This window comes from Pantherophis guttatus, chromosome 5, assembly GCF_059756535.1.
Source record: "Pantherophis guttatus breed Tessera chromosome 5, ASM5975653v1, whole genome shotgun sequence".
Classification (NCBI taxonomy): domain Eukaryota; kingdom Metazoa; phylum Chordata; class Lepidosauria; order Squamata; family Colubridae; genus Pantherophis; species Pantherophis guttatus.
In genome coordinates this window covers 67,187,027-67,209,249 of record NC_142067.1, presented here as the reverse complement: position 1 = coordinate 67,209,249, position 22,223 = coordinate 67,187,027, and the positions used below count along the sequence as shown (strand labels likewise).

Here is a 22,223-nt window from a genome sequence, read left to right as displayed (position 1 = left end):
TCTAGGAAGGAATCCGATCGTAGCCCTGGTCTCCTCTAGCTCAGTCTTGTGGTTCAACATTTAGATGCTTGGACCCGATGGTAGACTGCAGTCTCTGGGTTGACTGTTAAAGCAGAATTTGCCTAATGTCAGGGCTGCCTCTGCACAATCCCTAGGAAAGAAAAACCCTTGACTCCATAGATTTAGAGAAAAGGTACTTTTACTAGGAAAGAACTGAATGTAGCAAAAGTCAGGCAAGAGCTGAAGCAAAATGCACACGAAGAAATGAACTGAAGCAAACCTCAGAGCCCACCCCCCAGTAGCCAGGCAACCAGAGTTCAATCCGTGGCCAGGCAGATGTTTGGGAAAAGTCTCTGGCTCAGGTGCATCGCTCTTCCTTTGTGCATTCTGAAGCCAGGACTGTTGGCCTTGAAAATAGTCCATTTGTTTGATTTTTTGTTAAAACCTTTATATTCTGGAAAATGTAAAATACAAAACTAACAAATTTTAAGACATTTGTAATTGTAAAAATTACATTGTGAGAATTTTTAATAGAAGAGTTACTGGGGAGTAGAGATTAAAAAAATATGTATATGTAGAACATCCCTAAAATAATATTTTATAATCCAAAATGACTACACTATTTTAAAGTCTTTTCATGGACCTTCAAAAAAGACAATGCCTTGTAATATGTTTTACTGGCTACTCTGTTCACTTGTGTCATACTGGATTCTCATATTGTACCAAAGAAATATTAATCATCTACTTTGAATTCTAGTTTTTGTTTATTGCATGTGATCATGCAAGCAATTACTCCTAGGCAGGAATCAAGACCTGGACAAATCAAGTATTTTGTAGGTTGCTGCCAATATAGGGTGCAATAAGGGCTGTTTTTTCTACTTTATATGCATACATCTTTTCTACTTTACATGCATACATGCATAATACATATATTAGAAAAGCTATAGCCAATTTAACTATTATATTGCATAATTTGTTGGAATGGTAAGCATTTTGTTTAGCTCAAAAACAAATTAGGATTAAAATAGCAAAATGAAATTGTCATTAATGTTGAAAACAAATATTTATAGATGCATTTAAAGATTAATGTGCTGCTTCTTCCTTCAGTAGAATTTGGTACCTCCAAACAAAAAATGATTGCAATATACTGTGAGGGGCCAACAATATTATTAGATTAAGAACGTGGGAATAATACACAGACATGCAAATTTATTGAAAAGACAGCACAAAGGTCACAATTTTTAATGTACATATAACACATTGAATCTTATTTTTCTAGATCATCCAAATAACTCAAGCACGATTTCTTTTATTTGTATTCACACCAGTGGTGGGTTTCAAAATTTTTTACTACCAGTTCTGTGGGTGTGGCTTGGTGGGCGTGGCATGGCATGACTTGGTGGGCGTAGCTTGGTGGGTGTGGCAGGGGAAGGATACTGTAAAATCTCCATTCCCTCCCCACTCCAGGGGAAGGTTACTGCAAAATCTCCATTTCCTCCCGATCAGCTGGGACTCAGGAAGCAGAGAATAGATGGGAGCGGGGTCAGTCAGAATTTTTACTACTGGTTCTCCGAACTACTCAAAATTTCCACTACCGGTTCTCCAGAAATGGTCAGAACCTGCTGAAATCCACCTCTGATTCACACTATTTATTATTATTTTTTAAAAAATTATAGAATAGTATATGAGTTATAACTTTATTTTTATGTAGAGCCACCAAGTTTAAAACAAAAAATTAGAAGAGAGAAATATACCTCTTGTTGTAGCTCTTCCCACCGAACATTGAATTTTTCAAGTTTCTCGTTGATCAATTCATCCAAAACTCCACCATCTGTTAAAGTTTGTGCCAATTCACGAATCTGATTGCGATTATCTTCTGGATGCTGCCTTAATATTTCCAGAGACTAAAAAATACCCATAAAAGGTATTACTGAGAGATTTCATTTATATAAAAGAAAAACAAATATTTCATTTCTACTTGTCAAGCCTCTGAGTTAGACCAAATTAGGAAATCAAAATTGCAGGAATATCAGACCTATTTTATTGAGACAAGCTACCATAACAGACTCCTGTATGCCTAATTTTGCTTTACCTCCGCTCCCGTTTATGTCCCAGTGACTAAGGGAAGAACCTGATTGAATTTCTTCTGAATTTTACCAGAACTTAAGGAATGTTGCACTTCCCGTTACTTACGTAATAGTTCTTACTTATTTCTGAAAAATCACTATAACTCTCTATATAATTAAAGTGGAAGATTATCATAAGAAAGGTAACCAATTGATTATTTTTTAAATATAAATATTTCCTTTGGGGAAAGGGCCTTGAGGATAGCCTCATTAAATTTTAAAGTCTAGATAGGTATATATGGAAAAAGTTGCTCTTATCAGGTAACCTGGTCCTAAGCTGTTTGGGGCTTTATATTTGAAAACCTGAGCTGTGAATTGGATTAACAGCCAGTAGAGATGGCAAAGTACAGACATAATATGTTCCTATCAGGAAGACATCCAGACACTATTTTCAATAATTGAATTTTCCAGGCAATTTGCAAAGGCAATCCCACATACAACACACTGAAATAATCAACTGGGAAATTTTCAAAATTTGAATAACTGTTGCAAGACTGTCTCTGGCCAGATACGTCACTGTTGGTAAATCAACCAAAGCAAATGAAAGGCATTCTATGTCACTGAGGCCACATGGCTCTCTAGGGATAATAATAGAATTTGGAATACCCCCAACTGCAAACCTACTCCACTAGGGTTACTATGGACTACTCTAGATCAAGTCATTCACCTGCCCAAATGCATTTTGATGGCTTCTCAGCCCATATCTGGGAGTCTTAGTGGACAACCATTTAAATATCAGCCAGGAGTGTGCAGCGGCAGCCAAAAAAGCCAATGCAATCCTAAATTGCATAAACTGAGGGATACAATCAAGATCAAGACATGTACTAATGCCACTCTATAAAACCTTAGTAAGACCACACCAGTGGTGGGATTCAACTAATTTAACAACCAGTTCTGTGCCCTAATAATTTCTTTCAACAACCAGTTTGCCAAACTGCTCAGAAAGTTAACAACCGGTTCTCCTGACGTGGTGCGAACTGGCTGAATCCCACCACTGGACCACACCTAGAATACTGCATCCAGTTTTGGTCACCACATTATAAAAAAGACGTTGAGACTCTAGAAAAAGTGCAGGGAAGAGTAACCAGGATGATTAGGGCACTGGAGACTACACATATGAAGAACAGTTGCAGGAACTGGGCATGGCTAGTCTAGTGAAGAGAAGGACCAGGGGAGACATGATAGCAGTGTTCCAATATTTGAGGGGCTGCCACAGAGAGGAAAGGGTCAAGGTATTTTCCAAGGCACCTGAAGGCCAGACAAGGAATAATAGAGAGAAACTGATCAAGGAGAGATTCAACCTAGAAATAAGGAGAAATTTTCTGACACTGAGAACAATCAACCAATAGAACAGCTTGCCTTTGGAAGTTGTGGGAGCTTCATCACTGGAGGCTTTCAAAAAGAGATTGGACTGCCATTTGTCAGAAATGGAGTATGGTCTCCTGCTTGGCGGGGGGTTGGACTAGATGACCTACAAGGTCCCTTCCATAATCTGTAATCTCTAGATGATCTCTCCCAATGGTTTCATATACAGTAGATGTTAAAAAGCATATGTGGTAAAATACGACTCAGACCTAACCAATTGCCAAATCCCCCAGCATCTTCTGAAAAAAGCCACTCTCTAAGGAGTAGAATCACCACAGTGATTCTGACAGGAGAATATCATGGTTGAGATACTGAAAGTTTCCAGGAGGACCAACATGGTCCTACTCTCCTTGTGTGATAGAATGTGCACCAGTGGTGAAATGTAAAATTTGCTACTACCGGTTCTGTGGGCATGGCTTGGTTGTGGAGTAATGTAACTGGGTGGGCGTGGCCAACTTTTTTTTTTACTTTTAAAAGCATTTTTTCCACAACCTCTTTGGCCGAAGAGGTTGTTACAAAAATGCTTTTCAAAGGCTCTGACAATCCCAGCTGACTTGCCTGATCATCAGAGGCTTTTTTTTTTACTTTTAAAAGCATTTTTTTGGCCAAAGAAAAATTGCTTTTAAAAATTAAAAAAAAAGCCTCTGATGATTGCGCAGCTCAGCTGGGCATGGGGGGGGGGCAGGGATTTTTGCTATCGGTTCTCCAAACCACCTGCTGTCATTGCTACCGGATCGGGTGATCCGGTCTGAACCGGGAGCATTTCACCCCTGATGTGCATCTTTAGGAGCTGTGGGAGAGAATTTTGGCAACTCAGAGCTTTCCCAGAGAGAGGCCCAGGTTAAGAGACTGCACAGTTCTGAGCTGGATGAGAAGAGGGAGAAGAGGTTTAGGATAGTCACACCTTAGGATACGTTTAAAAAGTTGTAGCATTAGTTTGGTAATATTCAATCCATTAGCTATAAGGAAATAAAGGTTTGAACTTGATTGGATGTCATTTCTGGACTTGGGCCTGACGTCTTTTTTTCAATATGTTTCTATTTCACTGCAATGCCTTGAAATGAATCCAGAAAATCATTTTCATCCAAGAGGGCCTAGTCCCATGATGGCGAACCTATGTCACACATGCCACAGGTGGCACACAGAGCCCTTTCTGCGGGCACCCCAGCCATCACCTCAGCCCAGCTCCACCGCACATGAGCACACCTCCCGCAGCCAGCTGGTCTTCGGGTCTCTGCCGCGCATGCATGGGGGTGGGGCCTTCCCTGATCTCTGCAGGTTCCACCCTTTGCAGATGCCTCTCCATGGCAGGAAGGCAAGAGAAAGCTAGGATGTGATGGGGGTAGAAACTGCAAAGATTGGAGGAGGCACGGAAGGCAGGAGAAAGCTAGGACGTGACTGGGGGAGAAACTGCAAAGATCGGAGGAAGCACGGAAGGCAGGAAGGCAGGAGAAAGCTAGGAGGCGATGGGGGGAGAAACTGCAAAGATCGGAGGAGGCACGGAAGGCAGGAGAAAGCTAGGACTCGATAGGGGTAGAAACTGAAAAGATCAAAATGGGGCCTGGGGTGCATGTGCGGGGGCGCAGGCGCAGGGAATGTGCGGGGTGCATGCGCAGGGGCCGCTCACATTGCACTTTGGGGATTGTGGCACACATGTGTGCATCTATGCATGTGCGTACGTGCTTTAGGCACTCAGCACCAAAAAAGTTAACCATCACTGGCCTAGTCTGTTGAATTAAATCAGTACAGTTATTAAACCAGGTGCCAGTTCCCATAGATCCCTATCAGGACACTGCCATTCTGATGGAAAGGGGCCCCTGGATACTTTTTTACAACCCCATTCCTATTTCTGGATATCCTGTCACTTTGATGGACCTGCTTGGGAAAGGGAGGGGGAGGGAATTGCTTGGAGCCATCTGTTTTGTCTCAGCTCCGAAGAGACGGGCAAAGTGGTGCCTGAGAACAACTTCTTATCACCTTTCTCATTGAGTTCTCATAACAACTTTGCACCTGTGGATTGTCTCAGCTCGGACTGGACATATGTGAGGGGTTTTCTGCAACATTTAATCTAGCAGGTTTTTGATCGGGAACTTCAGATCCTGCCTTGCTTTCCTTGCTATCACTTTCCCTCAATAAAAGTTTCCTTTTGAAATAATGCCTGTTTCAAGAGTTCTGCATTCTTTCTTTCTTTCTTTTTTTAAATAGTTTTTATTAAGCATTTTTACCTTTAAAAACAGGAAAAAAAAAAGGACAAAAACACAGTAATCAATAAGACAAACATAACAATATATATTTTTACAGCCTTCTGCATCGGCATGTATATTCTGCTTTTATATTCAACTCTTCTACTTTATCTCTCTTTTATAACAACTTTGATAAATAACCACACTAGATACATATATTTATATTATACTTATTTACATAGTCAGTGATTTAATAGCAACAATAGTTAGTAGCTCTTGGTTTTTATTTAATCGATATTAAATTAAATTTTCTATTTCTTATTTTGGTTTCTGTTTTCAAGCCACTCGTGCATTTTATTCCACACTTTATAGTAATCTGAATCTTCTCTTTCCTTTATTTCCATAGTCATTTTATCCATTTCTGCTCATTCAAGAATTTTTCTAATCACTATTTCCTCTGATGGTATGTTAATCTGTTTCCACCATTGTGCAAGGGTAATCCTAGCTGCCGTTAATATATGCAGTATTATATATTGCAAATTTTTCTCTATTTTTGGACCTATTATTACTAATAGGAACAGCTCTGGTAATTTCTTCCAACCATCTTTTAATTTTACACCAATTTTTTTTTTTACATTGGGGCACATCCACCACATGTGGTAGTATGTTCCTAATGGCCACATCTCCAACATTTGGGTGATACATTTGGAAATATTTTGGCCAATCTCGCTGGAGCCAAATACCATCTATAAAACATTTTGTAAAGATTTTCTTTGTATGCTACTGCCATTGTAAATTTGTAATATCTTTCCCATAATGTATCCCATTTTTCTAATTCTATATTATGTCCAAAATTTCTAGCCCAACTAATCATAGTTTCTTTTACTATTTCCTCTTCCATTCTATATCTTAAAAGAAAATTGTAAATTTTTGTAATCATTCCCCCCCCTCCCGATCCTAATAGTAATTTGTCCATTTCAAATTGTTTGTTCCTGGTCTTTTTTAAATCTAGTTTTAATTTGTAGATAAGGCCACTATTCCAAATTTAGTCCTTGCATTTTCAAATCTTGAACTGATTTTAATTCTCCTTTTTTGTCCAGTAATTCTGCATAACTCACCATTTTGCTCAAATCCATGGTGTTTGGGTGTATCATTGCTTCCATCATTGATAACCAAATTGGGACTTTCCTATAATGATTCTTTTTGATTTTTCCCCAGACTTTTAGTAGAGCATCTCTTAATATGTGTCTCTGGAAATATGAGTGGTGTTTATTCTTTCCCTCCCAGAGGAAGCCGTGCCAGCCAAGTTTAAGATCATGGCCTTCTATCGTTAATATTTGTTTGTTTTTTAATTGGATCCAATCTTTGAGCCATGTCAAAGCTGCCACCTGATAATAGAGCTCCCAATCTGGGAGACCAAAACCACCCCTATTTCTGCTATCTTGTAATAGTTTAAATTTGATATGTGTTTTTTTCCCTGACCAAATGAATTTTGATGTCATTTTATTTAATTGTTCAAAAAAGTTTTTTTTTTCTAGTTTTATCAGTACTGTTTGAAAAAGATAAAATAATTTGGGTAATATATTCATTTTAATTGTTGAAATTCTGCCAATTAACAATATTTGTAATTTAATCCAATTTTCTAAATCTTTTTGTATTTGTTGTAGGAGTGTATTATAATTGTCTTTTTTAATTGTGGTGCACTTTGCCTATAGCCATATTCCTAAGTATTTAATTTTTTTAACTCTTATGATTCCCAATTTCTCCTCTAGTTCTTCATTCTGTCTATTCATTAGATTTTTAGTCAATATTTTAGTCTCTTAATTTATTTTGAGCCCTGCCACTTTGCCAAATTGGTTTATATCTTGTAGTAATAGTTGTCCAGATTTTAAAGGTTCCTCAATAATAAATGCCAAATTGTCTGCAAATGCCTGGACTTTATGTTCCTGTGATTTAATTTTTAATCCCTTTATTTCCAAATTATCTCTAATTTGTGACATTAATGTTTCCACTGAGAGAATGAATAACAGAAGAGATAAAGGGCATCCCTGTCTTACTCCTTTAGCTATATTGAAACTTTCTATTTGTTCACCATTTAATATTATTTTTGCTCTCTGGTTGGAATATATTGCTTTGATCATTTCAGTAAAGTTTTCTCCAAAGTTCATTGCTATTAGTTGATTTATCATAAAGTCACAATTTTGGTTATCAAAAGCTTTCTGTGCATCCAGGAATATCAAAGTTGCCTGTTTCTTTTGGGTGAGCCTCATAGTATTCTAATACATTCATAATGGTTCTTATGTTATTTTTTATGTGTCTGTTGGGCAGAAATCCGTTTTGGTCTTGGTGTATGATTTTGTTTAATATATTTTTAATTCTGTCTGCTATTATAGCCATAAATATCTTATAATCAGCATTTAACAGCGAGATTGGCCTGTAATTTTGGATCTTCTGTTTTTCAGTATTGCTTTTGGGAATGAGTGTTATTAAAGCCTCTGTCCAGGATTTTGGTATTTTAGCATGTTTTAATACTTCATTGTATGTTTCTAATAGTAAATTTTCTAACAGTCTTTGAAATTCCTTGTAGAATTCTGCTGGAATTCCATCCAGCCTGGGGTTTTGTTATTTTTTTGTTTTTGGATTGCCCTCTTCAGTTCTAGCATCGTTATCCTTTCATTCAATACTTCTTTTGTTAAATCTGGTAGGATTGGAAGATTCCTCTCTTGTAGGTATCTCTTGATATCCTTCTCTTCTATTTTTTCTTGGCTATACAGAGTTTGGAAATAGCTTACTGCTATGGTTTTCTCTTTCTTTCTGGAAGTGTATTGTCCCTTCTTAATCTTCTAGTTGCTGTATTAATTTCTTTTCTTTTTCTTTTTTTAATTTGTAGGCTAACCATCTTCCCGGTTTATTAGCATTTTCAAAATAGTTTTGTCTAATTGATCTAATTTTTTGAGCCACTTCTTCCTGCGTAATTAGGTGTAATTTATGTTTAATTATTTCTTTTTCTTCTTTGATTTCCTGATTTTGGGGTTCTTTCTGTAGTTTTGGTTCTAATTTTTCCAGTTTCCCCTGGAGCTCTGTGTATTGTTTCTTTTTATTTCTATTTCTTCATATTGAATACGCTATAGATATACCCCTCAAAAAGGCTTTCATTGTATCCCATAGATTTTGGGTGGTCGTTTGTTTCTTCCAATTTTTCTTTAAGAAAAGCACTAATTCTTTTTTTACATATTGGATGTAGTTTGTTTCTTTCACCACCCTCTGGTTCATGGTCCGTCTCCCTTTCCTCCTTACTTCTCCTTTCCATTTAATTATTAATGGATTGTGATCCGCCCAGGTATTAGTTGCAATTTTTATTTCTACTATTTCTTTTGCTGTTTCTGGGTCCATCCACACCACGTCAATCCTGGACCACCAATTGTGGTATATTAATTGTGGTATATTAATTCTTTTGCAGGTTGATTTCTCTCCATACATCTTTTAAATTTAATTCTTGGACCATTTCAAAGAATGCAGTTGATAATGTTCTCCTTTCATGATTTTTTCTTTCCTGTTTTATAATCTTTCCTTGGATCTATCACTGTATTAAAATCTCCTAATATGCAAATATTATCCAATTCTAGTTCTACTAATTGTTTGTGTAGTTTACTATAATACTCTTTCTGATTTGTATTTGGTGCATAGATAACTGCAATTAATACTCTTTTTTGTTTTATAAGGACTTCTATCAATAATGTTCTTCCCTCTTTATCTGTGTATACTTGTTTGGGCTTTAATCATTCCTTTATATATACTGCGATTCCCCTTTTCTTAGATTCAGCCAATGCTAAATACAATTTCCATAATTTGGGGCTTTACAAAATACCACTTTTTTCTTTTTGTATATGCACCTCTTATAGGCATATGATGTCCATATTTAATTTTTGAAGTTTGGTGATTGTCTGTCTTCTTTTTATAGGTGAATTTAGTCCATTTATATTAACTGATATTAAATTCACCTCTTCCTCCATTTTGTTACTCATTTGTCGCTCTTGTTCCTCTCCTTGGTTTTATTTCCCTTTGATGTCTTGTCCTCGCTCCTTCTCTTTCCTGATTTTCTATGTCTCTCAATTTTTGATCTGGTTCATTTTCCTCCATCTGTTGCTCCTCTTGACTCTTTGTTTCTAACTCCTCTCTGCTGTCTAGTTCTTCCCCTAAACATTGCTCATAGAATTCCTGGGCTTTATCTACAGTATCCACTCTTACTTTCTTATCCTGCCAGGATATTAACATGCCTTTGGGTATTAACCAGCGGAACATTATTTTATGTTTTACTGTTGCGAGGAGAGAAATTGGTAACTCCTTTGTTGATCTCGAATTCTTTTTGGTAGTTGTTTGAGTATTATAATTTCCTTTCCTTTATAGGTCAGTTGATCTCTTGTTCTTTTGTAAATTTAGTTTCGCACTGATTTTTTCACAAACCTTACATGGATTTCACAGGGTAATCTGTGTCGTCGCGTGTAGTTGGTATGTACTCAATATGCTTCATCAATATTGTTTCATAGTTCATGCTTGTCCCTTTGCAGCAACTCTGCTAGCAATTCCGTCATTGTGGAGGTCCTCTTCTTTATTCTCTGTTATATTTTGGTATCTTAAATAGAAGGCGGATCTCTCTAATTCTAGATGGATTATCATCTCTTCTAGATCTCTATTCACTGCTGTCAACCTCTCCTCCACTGCTTCCAATTTCTTTTCAGTTCGTTCTGTTCTTGCCTCTACTATTTTTATCTTTTGCTTGTTTTTGGCTATTGTTTCTTTTTTTTTCTTTTTTTTTTATTGAAAAAGTTTTCAAATACAAATTTTTTCCCCTTTTTTCCTTCCCCCCCTCCTCCCTAACCCCCCCTCGCCACCCATCCCCCCCGTGACTTCTTCACACCAAAAACCTAATTCATAACAGATTACATAATATTTTACCATCTCCTTACTCCCTCCTCTATATACTGACCCTTACTTACTAAAAATATTATTGATATTGTTACTTCCCCCTTTTACCATACATTTCCAAAAAAAAGCAGTCTGCTATAACATTGTATGATAACTTCTAATTTAGCATAATATTATTATAACTCCCAATTTAGCAATAATCTGCCCTTTTTGTCCTCCCCAAAACTTATATCTATATATTATTACAACATTTCAAAGCAACCTTCCACTTTAAGACTATATAATAAATCCTACTTTAACATTTATTCTTTGTGTATATTAATATAACATTTCAAAGCAGCCTTCCCCATAAATCCTAATTTAACATTTATTCAACTCTATCCATTTCCTCCACTGCCCTAAATATATCACTTAAACATCCCTTTTCTTAAACTAATCAATCAGTAAACTAACATATTTCCACCCACTTTCCTACAAAATTACCATGCACAACAATTCTTAATATCTTTAATCCACTGCCCACTCTGCTATATATATATATATATATATGTATGTATATATTCCGTTATTTAAAAAAAAAAAGACAATAACTTTAAATTTATAATCCATATAATATCTTCTTTGATGTCTTTCCACTGGATTGTTGAGTCCCTCATCCATAATTGGGTAACGTAGCATCCTGGTGCAACAGTTTGTTCAAAGTCTTCAGTCATCATCTGCCCCCATCAGTAATGAATATCCTCATATATATATAAAAGTAAAAACAACCACCCGAGTGACATTATGATTATATTCCATATAGTTGTAATTGTGGCTTTCATCAGGATTATTAATTCCCATCATCCTAATGGGTAACAACCAGATCTTCTGCATGCCCCAACGTAGCTCTCTTGCCTTGTAGCTCAGAACAGTTATAATATATTTATCAATACAAGAAAGAAATCCAAAATAGATAATTCAAATCCAACAGTTTAAGGCTCTTTTCACTTCCCAAAATTACGGCATTGCAGAGGTCTGTCACTGTCCTCAGGATGATATTAACCAATACTTCGCCTCCACTATCTTTTCACATATTCATTCATTTTTTTAAAATCACTGGCTTCACCGTTGCTTAATTTAGAAATTTCTGTTTTTGTGAGACCTATTTCTTTTTTTCTTTTCTTTTTGTGGGTTTAATTTCCATCCTGTTTTCCTTTCTACAAGTTGTATATCAACTGATCGGTTTTCATTCTGCTTTATAAGTTGATCTTGTTGGTTTTGTTTTTGTATCTCATATTTCTTTTTTGCCAATTGTATGTCAGCTAATTGATTTCCATACTTGTCTTTGACTTGGTGAATCATCACGTTGAAATCAGATGCCGCTTCTCTCATATTTGTAGATAATCCAGCTGGGGTATCGAGAGAATCCAAAGGCAATTTGTCTACCGCAACCTCTGTAATTCGATGTTTTCCCTTTATTTCCAACTCCTTCTGCTTATCCTATATTGTGCCTATAGATGTTAAGTTCATTTTCAAAAATTTTTGATAAAATTCTTCCGCTTTTTCAACAGTATTTAATTGGTATCTTTCTCCTTGATATCTCAATATTATGCCAACTGGGGCATCCCACCTAAATGAAATATTTCTGTTTTTTAACTCAGTCACCAGAAAACCAAATTTCTTCCTTTCCGTTAACATCTTGGGGGGGAGCTCTTTGTAGATCCATATCTTTCTTCCATACAACTGCAAAGTAGAATTGAAGGAATTTTGCACAATATTATTCCTAATTTCTTTATCTGTAAAATAAATCACCACATCTCTAGGCAATTGCCTTTGCTTTGCAATCCAGGAGTTTATTCTGTAAACTCTGTCAATCCTACAAAACACTTCCTCAGGTTGAACCTTTAAAATCCCAGCCAGAATTTCAGAAGATATTTTCCTTAAATCATCTCTGTTATTTTCCTGCAAACCTCTCAGTCTGATCGCATATTCTGTAAAATTGTAATGCACCATTAGAACCTCTCTTTCAATCCGTTGTTGTAAATTTTCTGCATTACAAGACTTTTGTTCAACCTCCATTTTAGGTTTTTCTTCTGAGCTATTGTCTTGAATGTTTGTCAAATCATTTTCAATTTTTTGTATTTTATTGTCCAAATTGTCCTCAATTTCTTCCACTTTAGACTCTAATAAGTTAGTATTTTCATCCAACTTAATCATAAATTCTGCAAAGCCATTAGCCATTTTTATAATCTTTCGATCCAGAATATCAAACTTTAATTGCACTAATTCTTTAATTTCCTGCTTAAATTTTTCAAAGTTCTGATTCACAATCTCATCCCTTCTTACAATCTCCTCCAAAAGAAATTCAATTATATTAAAATCAGTTTTCTGAGACTGGAGCTTTAAAACTTGGTCACGTAATTTGTTAATGGGGGAATCCCCCCCATTGCTTGTTTGTCCGGCTTTAATGCCATATTTCAACACAGACAAACTATTTTTTTAAAAAAAAGAAAAGAGAAGCAGCAGAGAAAAAAAACTTCTTTCCAACCAAGATCAATATCAGATCTCCAGGAAGAGAAAAAACACAAAGTAGAGCTTTATTTTCAAGTGTAGCCAAAAGTATTTATTCAGCTACTTTGTATCTCAATAGGAAACGGAAGGACTCTCCCTTTCAGCCCCTTCTCAAGCCTCGGCAATCGCCCTTTTTAAAGATTCTTTTTTCCTTTTCCTTTTCCTTCTTCAATAATTGTTATAAAATAAGTGAGATACTTGCGATTCAGGGTCACAGGTCCAGCTCATATCCCTTCAAATGTAGCCAGGCTATTGTTTCTTGAATCTTTCCCATTCTATAGTCTAATTTCTTTATATCTCCTTTTACTTCACACATTTCACCTTTCATTTCTTCATGATTATTGTTTATTGATTCCTGCATTTTCATCATAACCTCCTGAATCATATTCAATGTAGTTTACATATTTTGTAAGGTTAATGCTGATCCTGGTTTTTTGCTAATTGACATGTCTGTTATTAACTTCTGCCCTGCTGGGGAAGCTGTCATTGGAATTGTCTTCTTTACAGTTTTCATGACTGTGGATCAGGGGTGGGTTCTACTTATCTTTACTACCAGTTCACAACAGGATCATGCGTGAACGCTCGCTTCGCTTGCGCATGTACAGAAGCTTGGTGCGAGTGTGCGTGCATGATCCCCAGTAATTGGGATTTTTCCTGGTCCACATCCTCACCTTAATGCAGGAGTAGAGACAAAACTTCTTGACCCAGGAATCCCAGGCTCCAGTCATCACCCTGGCACTAGAAGGAGCAGCTGCAGATAGTGACCCTCTACAATGCCAAAGCCCCAGAACTCTGAAACTTTGACCCCTTCATGATGGCTCTCCATCTCAGATTTGAGGACCCATTGATGGGCTGCAAAGTCTTGGGCTTAAACTTAAGTTTATTAAACTTATTTAATAAGCTTCTTAAAACTTTGAGGCAGGGCTGCTGGCCAGTGGCTGAATATACGGAGGTGTTCTATGACCTGGCCTGCTGTATGACTGGCCAGAGGACATCCTGGTGAGCTGTTTTAAAGATGGGGTGAACAATGACCTATACCATGCCTGCATTGCCTAGGGAGCCCCGAACTGCCTCCATGACTGGTATATCTTAGCAGAGGAAGCAGAAATTGACCAGGCAAGAAACTACTACCGATCCAGCACAGCCTGGAAGAGGTCCCCACCTGAGAGGAAATGGGAGCCAGCCAAGCTGCAAGCATATGCACCGTGCTTGACCACCTACTTCAAGTGCAGGAAGGAAGGGCACCAAGTGGCCAAGTACTATTCTAAGACCCCAGTGAGGAAAAGTGACCACCCCATGACTGGGAAGCCAACTAAAACCATCCCAAGAGCAAAGGAAACCTTGTTGAAGAGTGGCAAGGTTGTAGAGTTCTGCCCGTACCCAAAATCAAGGGTGGGAACTCTGAGGAAGAGCCTAGGCTGTCCGAGAGTGACCTCGAAGATGATCCCTTGGTAAGTGAGCTGATTGAGCCAGTCACTTTAACCCTATTGATCCCCAGTTTGGGGAAGAGAGTAAAATTGACAACTCTGCTAGACTCGGGGTACACCAGATGCCTAGTGAGTCCAACCCTAGTGGGGACACTGGGGATTCACCTGAAGAGATTAGAAAACCCAATTATCTTTTGCCAGCTGGATAGATCAATTGTGTGTGTGTGGGGGGGGGGGTGAGCCAGCCTCCTTTGCCACTGAGCCCTTGGAATTAACCATGGGAGACCACAATGGGACTTTAGTATTTATTGTGGCACCCGGGATGGAGTGGCCATGGTCCTGGGTCTCACGTGGCTGAAGTGCTGGAACCCCCAAGTAGACTGGAAAGAGAGGACCTTAAGATTCCCATGGGGGTGACAGCACCAGACAAATTTGATGAAGAGCAGGGAGGTGGATCAAGAAGGGAAACTGCAGCCGCTATGAAACCCAAGCTGCCACAAGGCATCCCCCAAGAATACAGGGATGTAGCTGAGGTTTTCAGCGAAGAGAGTTCAAACAAGCTGCCTCCCCACTGGCCCACAGACTATGCTACTGAAATCCTTCCTGGGGCTAAGCTACCAAAGCCTAAGATGTATTCCATGACCCCCAGAGAGTTATAAGAGTTATGCACCTTTATAGACAAAAATCTAGCTCAAGGTTCATTCAATCAGCCAGACTGAAAGTGGCAGCCCCTGTTCTTTTCCAGGAAAAGAAAGATGGGTCTCTTTGCTTATGCATGGATTATAGGAGTCTTAATGCCATGTGCATGGAAAGTGTATACCCTCTTCCCCTCATGAAGGACATGTTAGCCCACCTGTCAAAAGGGAAGATTTTTTTCCAAGTTACACCTGCATGAGGCTTATTACCATGTTAGAATCAAGAAAGGGGACAAGTGGAAAACTGCATTCAATGGCCTGCTGGGATACTTCCAGTTTAATGTGCTGCCAGCTGTCTTCATGCAATTAATCAATGAGGTGTTGCATGAGCACCTCTATAAGGGGTTTTGGTTTACCTTGACGATCTACACTGAAACAAAAGAGGAGCACATAAAATTAGTCTGAGCAGTCTTAAACAAACTCCACGCAGCAAAGTTCTCTGCTAAACTGTCAAAGTGTGAATTTCATCAACAAAAAATAGACTATCTGTGCTATTGCATCTCCTATGAAATGGACCCAGAAAAACTTTGAGTCATACTCGACTGGGCTCCACCACACACAGTGGCAGCTACAGAGTTTTCTAGGTTTCACCAATTTCTACAGGCAGTTTATCCCAGCATTTGCCCAAATTGCTCTCCCCATCACCAATTTACCGAAGACAAAAATGGGGGGACAAACCCAGGCCGGAGCAGCCCTTAAAGTGGACGATGGAATGCCAAGTGGCATTTGAAAAGCTAAAAAGGCTTTTTTCCACTGAGCTGGTATTAAATCACCTGGACCCACAACAACCTTTTACGATCCAAGCAGAAGCCAATGATGTAGCAGTTGGCGCTCTCCTGCTCCAGGAAAATGTGCAGTGGAAGTTACAGCCATGCGCTCACACTTCAAAGAAACTGACAGACACATAGCAATGGTGGGCAGTTTGGGGGAAAGGATGCTTACGCTATCCGTTGGGCCCTTCTAACTTGGCACCATTTCTTGGAAGGGTGGAAAATCCCTTTCCAGGTTTGGACAGATCATAAAAACCTGGAAGCCCTCAAAACCCCATGGAAATTATCCCCTAAGGAAGTACACTGGGTCCAATACTTCCAATGCTTCAATTTCACCCCCAGATACCTCCCGGGGGAAAGAACTTTCTGGCTGATGCTCTGTCCTGACTGCCACAGTACAATAGCAATAGGCCAGAAATAGTCAAGCTGCTGCTCCCAGCATCCCACTAGTCACTAGAGTGATGACCAGAGCACAGGCAAAGGGAGACCTCCAAACAGACAATGCCATTACCCAAGCATTTAAGCAGGCCCTCATGAATGACGAGTGGTTCCAGAACCGTAAGAACTCTTGTCTAATGAAAGAGGGCTTACCATGGATGGGGGAGGAAGCTATATGTCCCAGAAAGCCAAAGGCTCAAGCTCATGCAATCTTGCCACGACTCAAACCTGGCTGGCCACTTCGGATTTGTGAAAATGCTACACCTGATAAAGAGGCAGTTTTGGTGGCCATCTCTCAAGAAGGACATTGAGAGCTATGTGGCAAGCTGTCCTGTCTGCATGGCAGCAAAAAGGCGGCAGGGAAAATCACCTGGCTTTTTGCAGAGGGTTGCTGAACCTTCAGCACCCTGGAAAAGATCAAAATGGATTTTATTGTTGAATTACCTGAGAGTGCAGGAAACACTGTCATTTGGGTGGTTACAGACCTGTTCTCCAAACAGGTCCTTTTCATCCCATGCCAGAAAATCCCCACAACTAAGGCCCTAGCAAAGATGTTTTTACACAACATATATTGCCTACATGGGGCCCCTTAAAGAATCATCTCTGACAGGGGGGTCCAATTCACTTCAAAATTCTGGAGAGCATTCCTAGCCCTCATCGGAACCGATCAGGGCCTGAATTCAAGTCACCATCCTCAAACTAAAGGTGGGATGGAATGTTCAAACTTGATTCTAGAACAATACCTCAGATGCTTCATCAATTATCAGCAGGATGATTGGACTGACCTATTGCCATTTGCAGAGGTGGCCTACAACAATGCAGTCCATTCCAGCACAGGGTTCACCCCCTTCAAAGTAGCCACTGGCCAGGACTTCAACCCCATGCCAGAGCTACCAGCAGAAGAACTCACAATACCCTCCCTTAAGGAGTGGATACAACAGTTGCAAAATACCTGGCCAGTTGTAAGAAAAGCATTAGAAGAGGCATGGGCAGCTTACAAAGCACAAACAGATAAAAAAAGAACAGAACCCAAGCCATATAAGGTCGGAGACAGGGTGTATTTATCTACTAAGTTCCTGTAATCCTTACAACCCTCTAAAAAGCTGGGACCAAAATTTATAGGACCCTTCCCTATCCTGGGAATCATAAACCCAGTCACAATAGAAGTCCAATTGCCAAAAACCCTAAGACAAGTACATCCAGTATTCCACTGCAGCCTCTTAAAGCCCAAAATAACCTCACACCTCAGATCTAAGACAGCTACACCACCACAACCCATTATGGTGGAGGGTGAGCAACATTTCAAAATTAAAGAAATACTTGATTCTAGGAAACATCTTGGAACAACCCAATACCTGGTTGCCTGAAAACACCTCCCATCCTCTGAAAATGAATGATCCACAAAAAACATATTCAAGCCCCTAAAACTATTGAAACGTTTTCATGACAGGTACCCAGATAATCCTCATTAATTATTTCCATTTGTATCTCTTTCCAGGTGGACCTCACCTTCTTCTAGGGGGCAGCATGTCAGGTCCCATAGACCCCTATTGCGACACTGCCATTCTGATGGGGAGGGGGCCCTGGATACTTTTTTACAACCCCTTTCCTGTTTCTGGCTATCCTGTCACTTTGATGTACCTGCTTGGGAAAGGGAGGGGGGAGGGGATTGCTTGGAGCCATCTGTTTTGCCTCCGCTCTGAAGGGACAATCAAAGGGCGCCTGAGAAAAACTTTTACTCTAGTGGGTTTTTGAGCAGGAACTTCAGATCCTGCCTTGCTTTCCTTGATCACTTTACCTCAATAAAAGTTTCCTTTCGAAATAATGCCTGTTTCAAGAGTTCTGCTTTCTTGAGGAGAGAGGAGAGGCAAGTCCTTACACCAGGGAAGAAAAAAGTCTGATGCAAGCCCTTTGTGCTTAATGAGGAAACATTACTCATTAGAGCAAAAACAGGACTTCTCCTTCTTGCTTGCAATAAGGAATATAAACAAGTTATATATAATGAAACATTTTAAGCATTATGAAAGATAAAAGTAGTCCTACTTTTATAACTCTGAAAATCTTTTAAAATGTGTGAGACAATTACGAGGGGAAATGGTTCAGTTCGAGAATGCAAAAACATGGCAATCTTATATAGTTATTTGGATGTGTTTTAAGAATGAACACATATAAGATCAATTACTAAATCAGTAGATAATATGCTTTGTCTATTAATAGTCAAATTAAAATCATTGTGTATACATTCATATTTAACTGTCAAATCAATCAATCCATCAATCGATCAATCAATCAATCAATCCATCCATCCAAAGGGATCAGTTAAATATAATATAATGAATCATTTCAGCAATTCTATTATTATTAATAGAATTATTACTATTATTATATTAGGATTTATGGTTCATCACACAATCAGCCAGATGTTCAAACTGGATGTGGCTTTTTTGTCTACCTATCGATTTCTTTCCAAGGAACTGGAATAGACACAGATGTGGATACATGATGGTGTTACAGGATTGCAAGATGTAAACTGTTCTGAGTAAACCTGCCTTTTACAATTGATTGATGGTGAATTTGTCAATGCTAATGGTGTTCAAGTGGTGCCTCAGTAGTTTTGTGATTCCACCCAAAGTGCATATTACTATCGGTAATATCTTTGCTTTCTTTTGCCACAGTCATTCTATTTCTATCTGCAGGTCTTTGTATTGTTATCTTCTACCAATCTTATTTTGTTTTTGTTGTGCATTAGTTTTGTTGCAATATTTTCAGGATCAGACTCAATAAAGATAATAGGAGTTAGAGCTTTAAATATATTTCTTTTTAATTATGATAGGCATTCTATATTCACTGAATATTCAAGGTAGAAGCGACGAGAATGGTGAGGGTGGCTCCTTATATATACAAGGGGTGGAGCTAGGAATGGGAGTGGTAAGTTATGAATACATTAAAGTCCAAAGAATAAGTTAACCTCTGATGTTCCATATATACATTATTTACACATTGGAGAATAAGGCATTTACATCTGACAAATCCCCCTCTAAATGCCGGTTCGTTACACAACACCAATTACATTCTGATTCAGGACAATATAATACATATAATTTAGAAGTTAAATATTTGTGTTGTTTAGAAGGTAAGGGTTTTGTTAATATGTCAGCTAATTGTTCAGAAGTATCGCAATGTATTGCTTTAATGAATCCGTCTTGAGACAGTTGTCTCACATGCTTAAACTTTATATCAATATGCCTGGACCTTTGTCCAATTGCATCGGATCTGGATATTTCAATGGCCGCTTTATTGTCTTCATGCATAATAAATGGTAAGGTGGGTTTCCTCCAAACATCAGTGATCAGATCATTGAACCATACAAGGTTATTTGCAGCCTTGGACAAACAAACATATTCCGCTTCTGTAGTAGAAGTGGCTACTAGTTCTTGTTTACCAGTATACCAGTAAACTGGACAATCATTCAATAGAAAAACATAACCAGAAGTACTCTTTCTGCATGATGTATCACCAGCCCAATCTGCATCAGCATAACAAGTAATTTTTGGTTCTCTGTCATTATTGGGTTCCAACATTAAACAAAAATCTAATGTACCCTTCAGATATCTTAGAATTCTTTTGACAGCTTCCCAATGATACAAGGTTGGTTTACTAACATATCTTGACAATAGATTGAGAGGTAATGCAATATCTGGCCTAGTCCAATTAGATATATAAAGGAGTGAACCTATAACTGATCTGTAAAATGTGTTGTCTTTAAACTCAGGGGAAGATTCATCAGTGTTTCTAAGAAAATCAGTTTGCATAGGGGTGTCACAGGTTTTAGCATTATTTAAGTTACATTTGTTTAGGAGTTCGATGATTTTATCTTTCTGTGTAAGTTTGAATCCCCTTTTAGTTTTGTTAATTTGCACACCAAGGTATTTATTCACTTTACCCAGAGATTTCAGTGAGAAGTGTTCATTTAACTTATTTACAAAGATTTCCCTGCTCTCTTTATGCTTTCCAATGTATAAAATATCGTCCACGTAAATTAATACAAATTCAATATGATCATTACTCTTTTTTACAAAGAAACAGTTATCAGCAGTGGTGGCGTTGAAATCCATGGTCTTAAGTACTTTTACCAAGCAATCGTACCATCTTTTGCCGGATTGCTTTAATCCGTACAGACTCTTATTTAATAACCAAATTTCGTTCTTATTAGTGTATTGACTGTGTGGTGCTCTTACATATATTTCCTTATCTAATTTTGCATGTAAGTATGCGGTCTGTATGTCATATTGGAATACGTCCAGATTGAGTGCAGATGCTACTACAAGGGCTGTTTTGACACTCTCTGTTCTCACTGTGGGTGAATATGTATCAGTGTAGTCTTCTGGATATTTTTGTGCATAGCCTTGTGCAACTAGTCTAGCCTTGTATAAGGTATTGCCTCCTTCTAAGTTCTTAATTTTATAAATCCACCTGGTACCTATAATTGTTTTATCCTTAGGTGCGATCGCAGGTGTGAATACATTTAATCCTTGTAAACTTTCCATCTCTTTTTCCATAGCTAGTTCCCATTTTTCTCTTTCTTCATGTGGAAGTTTCAATACTTCTTCATATGTATTAGGTGTTATTTGTTCTCCATTCATATGCATTATGTAATCTTTGTATTTATTTGGTATTTGGTTTCTATTGTTTCTAATAGTTCTTTCAGGCTTGCTATGGTTATCATGCAAATATCTAGCTTCCTTTTTTGTTAATGTGTCTGTCTTTATTTTATGCTGACTATTAGTCCAAGTTTTGGTTTTGTTCTTACTTTTGTTAATATTTTGATTTTCTGTTGTTCCTTCCTCGCAAGATATCGTATCTTTACATTTATTAGGAAATATTTCATTAAGGTGCAATTTTGACCAATTGGCCTGTTCATGGAACACAGCTGTTCTGGATACTATAAATTTGTTATTACTATCAATAAATCTGTACCCTTTGGTTCCAGTTTCGTATCCCATGAATCTTAATCTCCTGGATACGTTTTCTCCCTTTCTCCTCAATTGTTTAGGTATGTGTACGTCTGCAGTGACTCCAAATATGTGCATGTGTGATAATTTGGGTTTTCTATTGTACATCACCTCATATGGTGTCTTATTCACAATACTGGACCAGGTTCTATTTTGAGTGTAATTCGAATAATGTAATGCCTCTGACCAAAATTGTTTGCCTAAACCAGCATCCTCTAATGTGCACCTAATCATGGTTTGTAGTGTGGAATTTTTCCTCTCTGCAACTCCATTTTGAAATGCAGAAAAAGGATTGGACGTGAAATGTAACATTCCTCTATCCTTTAACCATTGGGAGAATTCTTTAGACATGAATTCACATCCCCTATCTGTCATAATTTGCTTTATTCTGATATTATGTTGTGTTTCTATACGTTTGTAGAATTCCTTAAATTTCTGAAATGTTTCATCCTTGTGCTTTAATGTGTAAACAAAACCATATCGGCTGTAGTCATCCACTATTGTTAGGAAGTAACGTTTTCTATAGGTAATTGAGGGACTTAATGGACCAACTAAGTCCATATGTACCAAATCAAAAATATTGTTAGTTGATCTGTTAGATTTTTTTGGTCTGGGACTGGTTTTTAGTTTGGTGGACTTACATACTGAGCATTCCAAATAATTTTCACAATTTTTTATTTTGACACCTTCTGCGTGTTCAGTCATTTTTTGTACTACAGGAAAGCTTGCAT

The 22,223-nt window shown here is 38.0% G+C and overlaps 1 protein-coding gene across 3 annotated transcripts in view; it reads right to left on the bottom strand.

The window, feature by feature from the left end:
- Positions 1-22,223, bottom strand: part of DMD (dystrophin) — a 2,041,544-nt gene that overhangs the window by 1,127,179 nt on the left and 892,142 nt on the right. For all 3 annotated transcript variants that reach the window (XM_087871305.1, XM_087871306.1, XM_087871307.1), the window contains one exon: positions 1,755-1,904. In XM_087871305.1, coding sequence (XP_087727431.1) covers positions 1,755-1,904 — 150 coding nt within the window. The remainder of the gene's footprint in view (positions 1-1,754; positions 1,905-22,223) is intronic.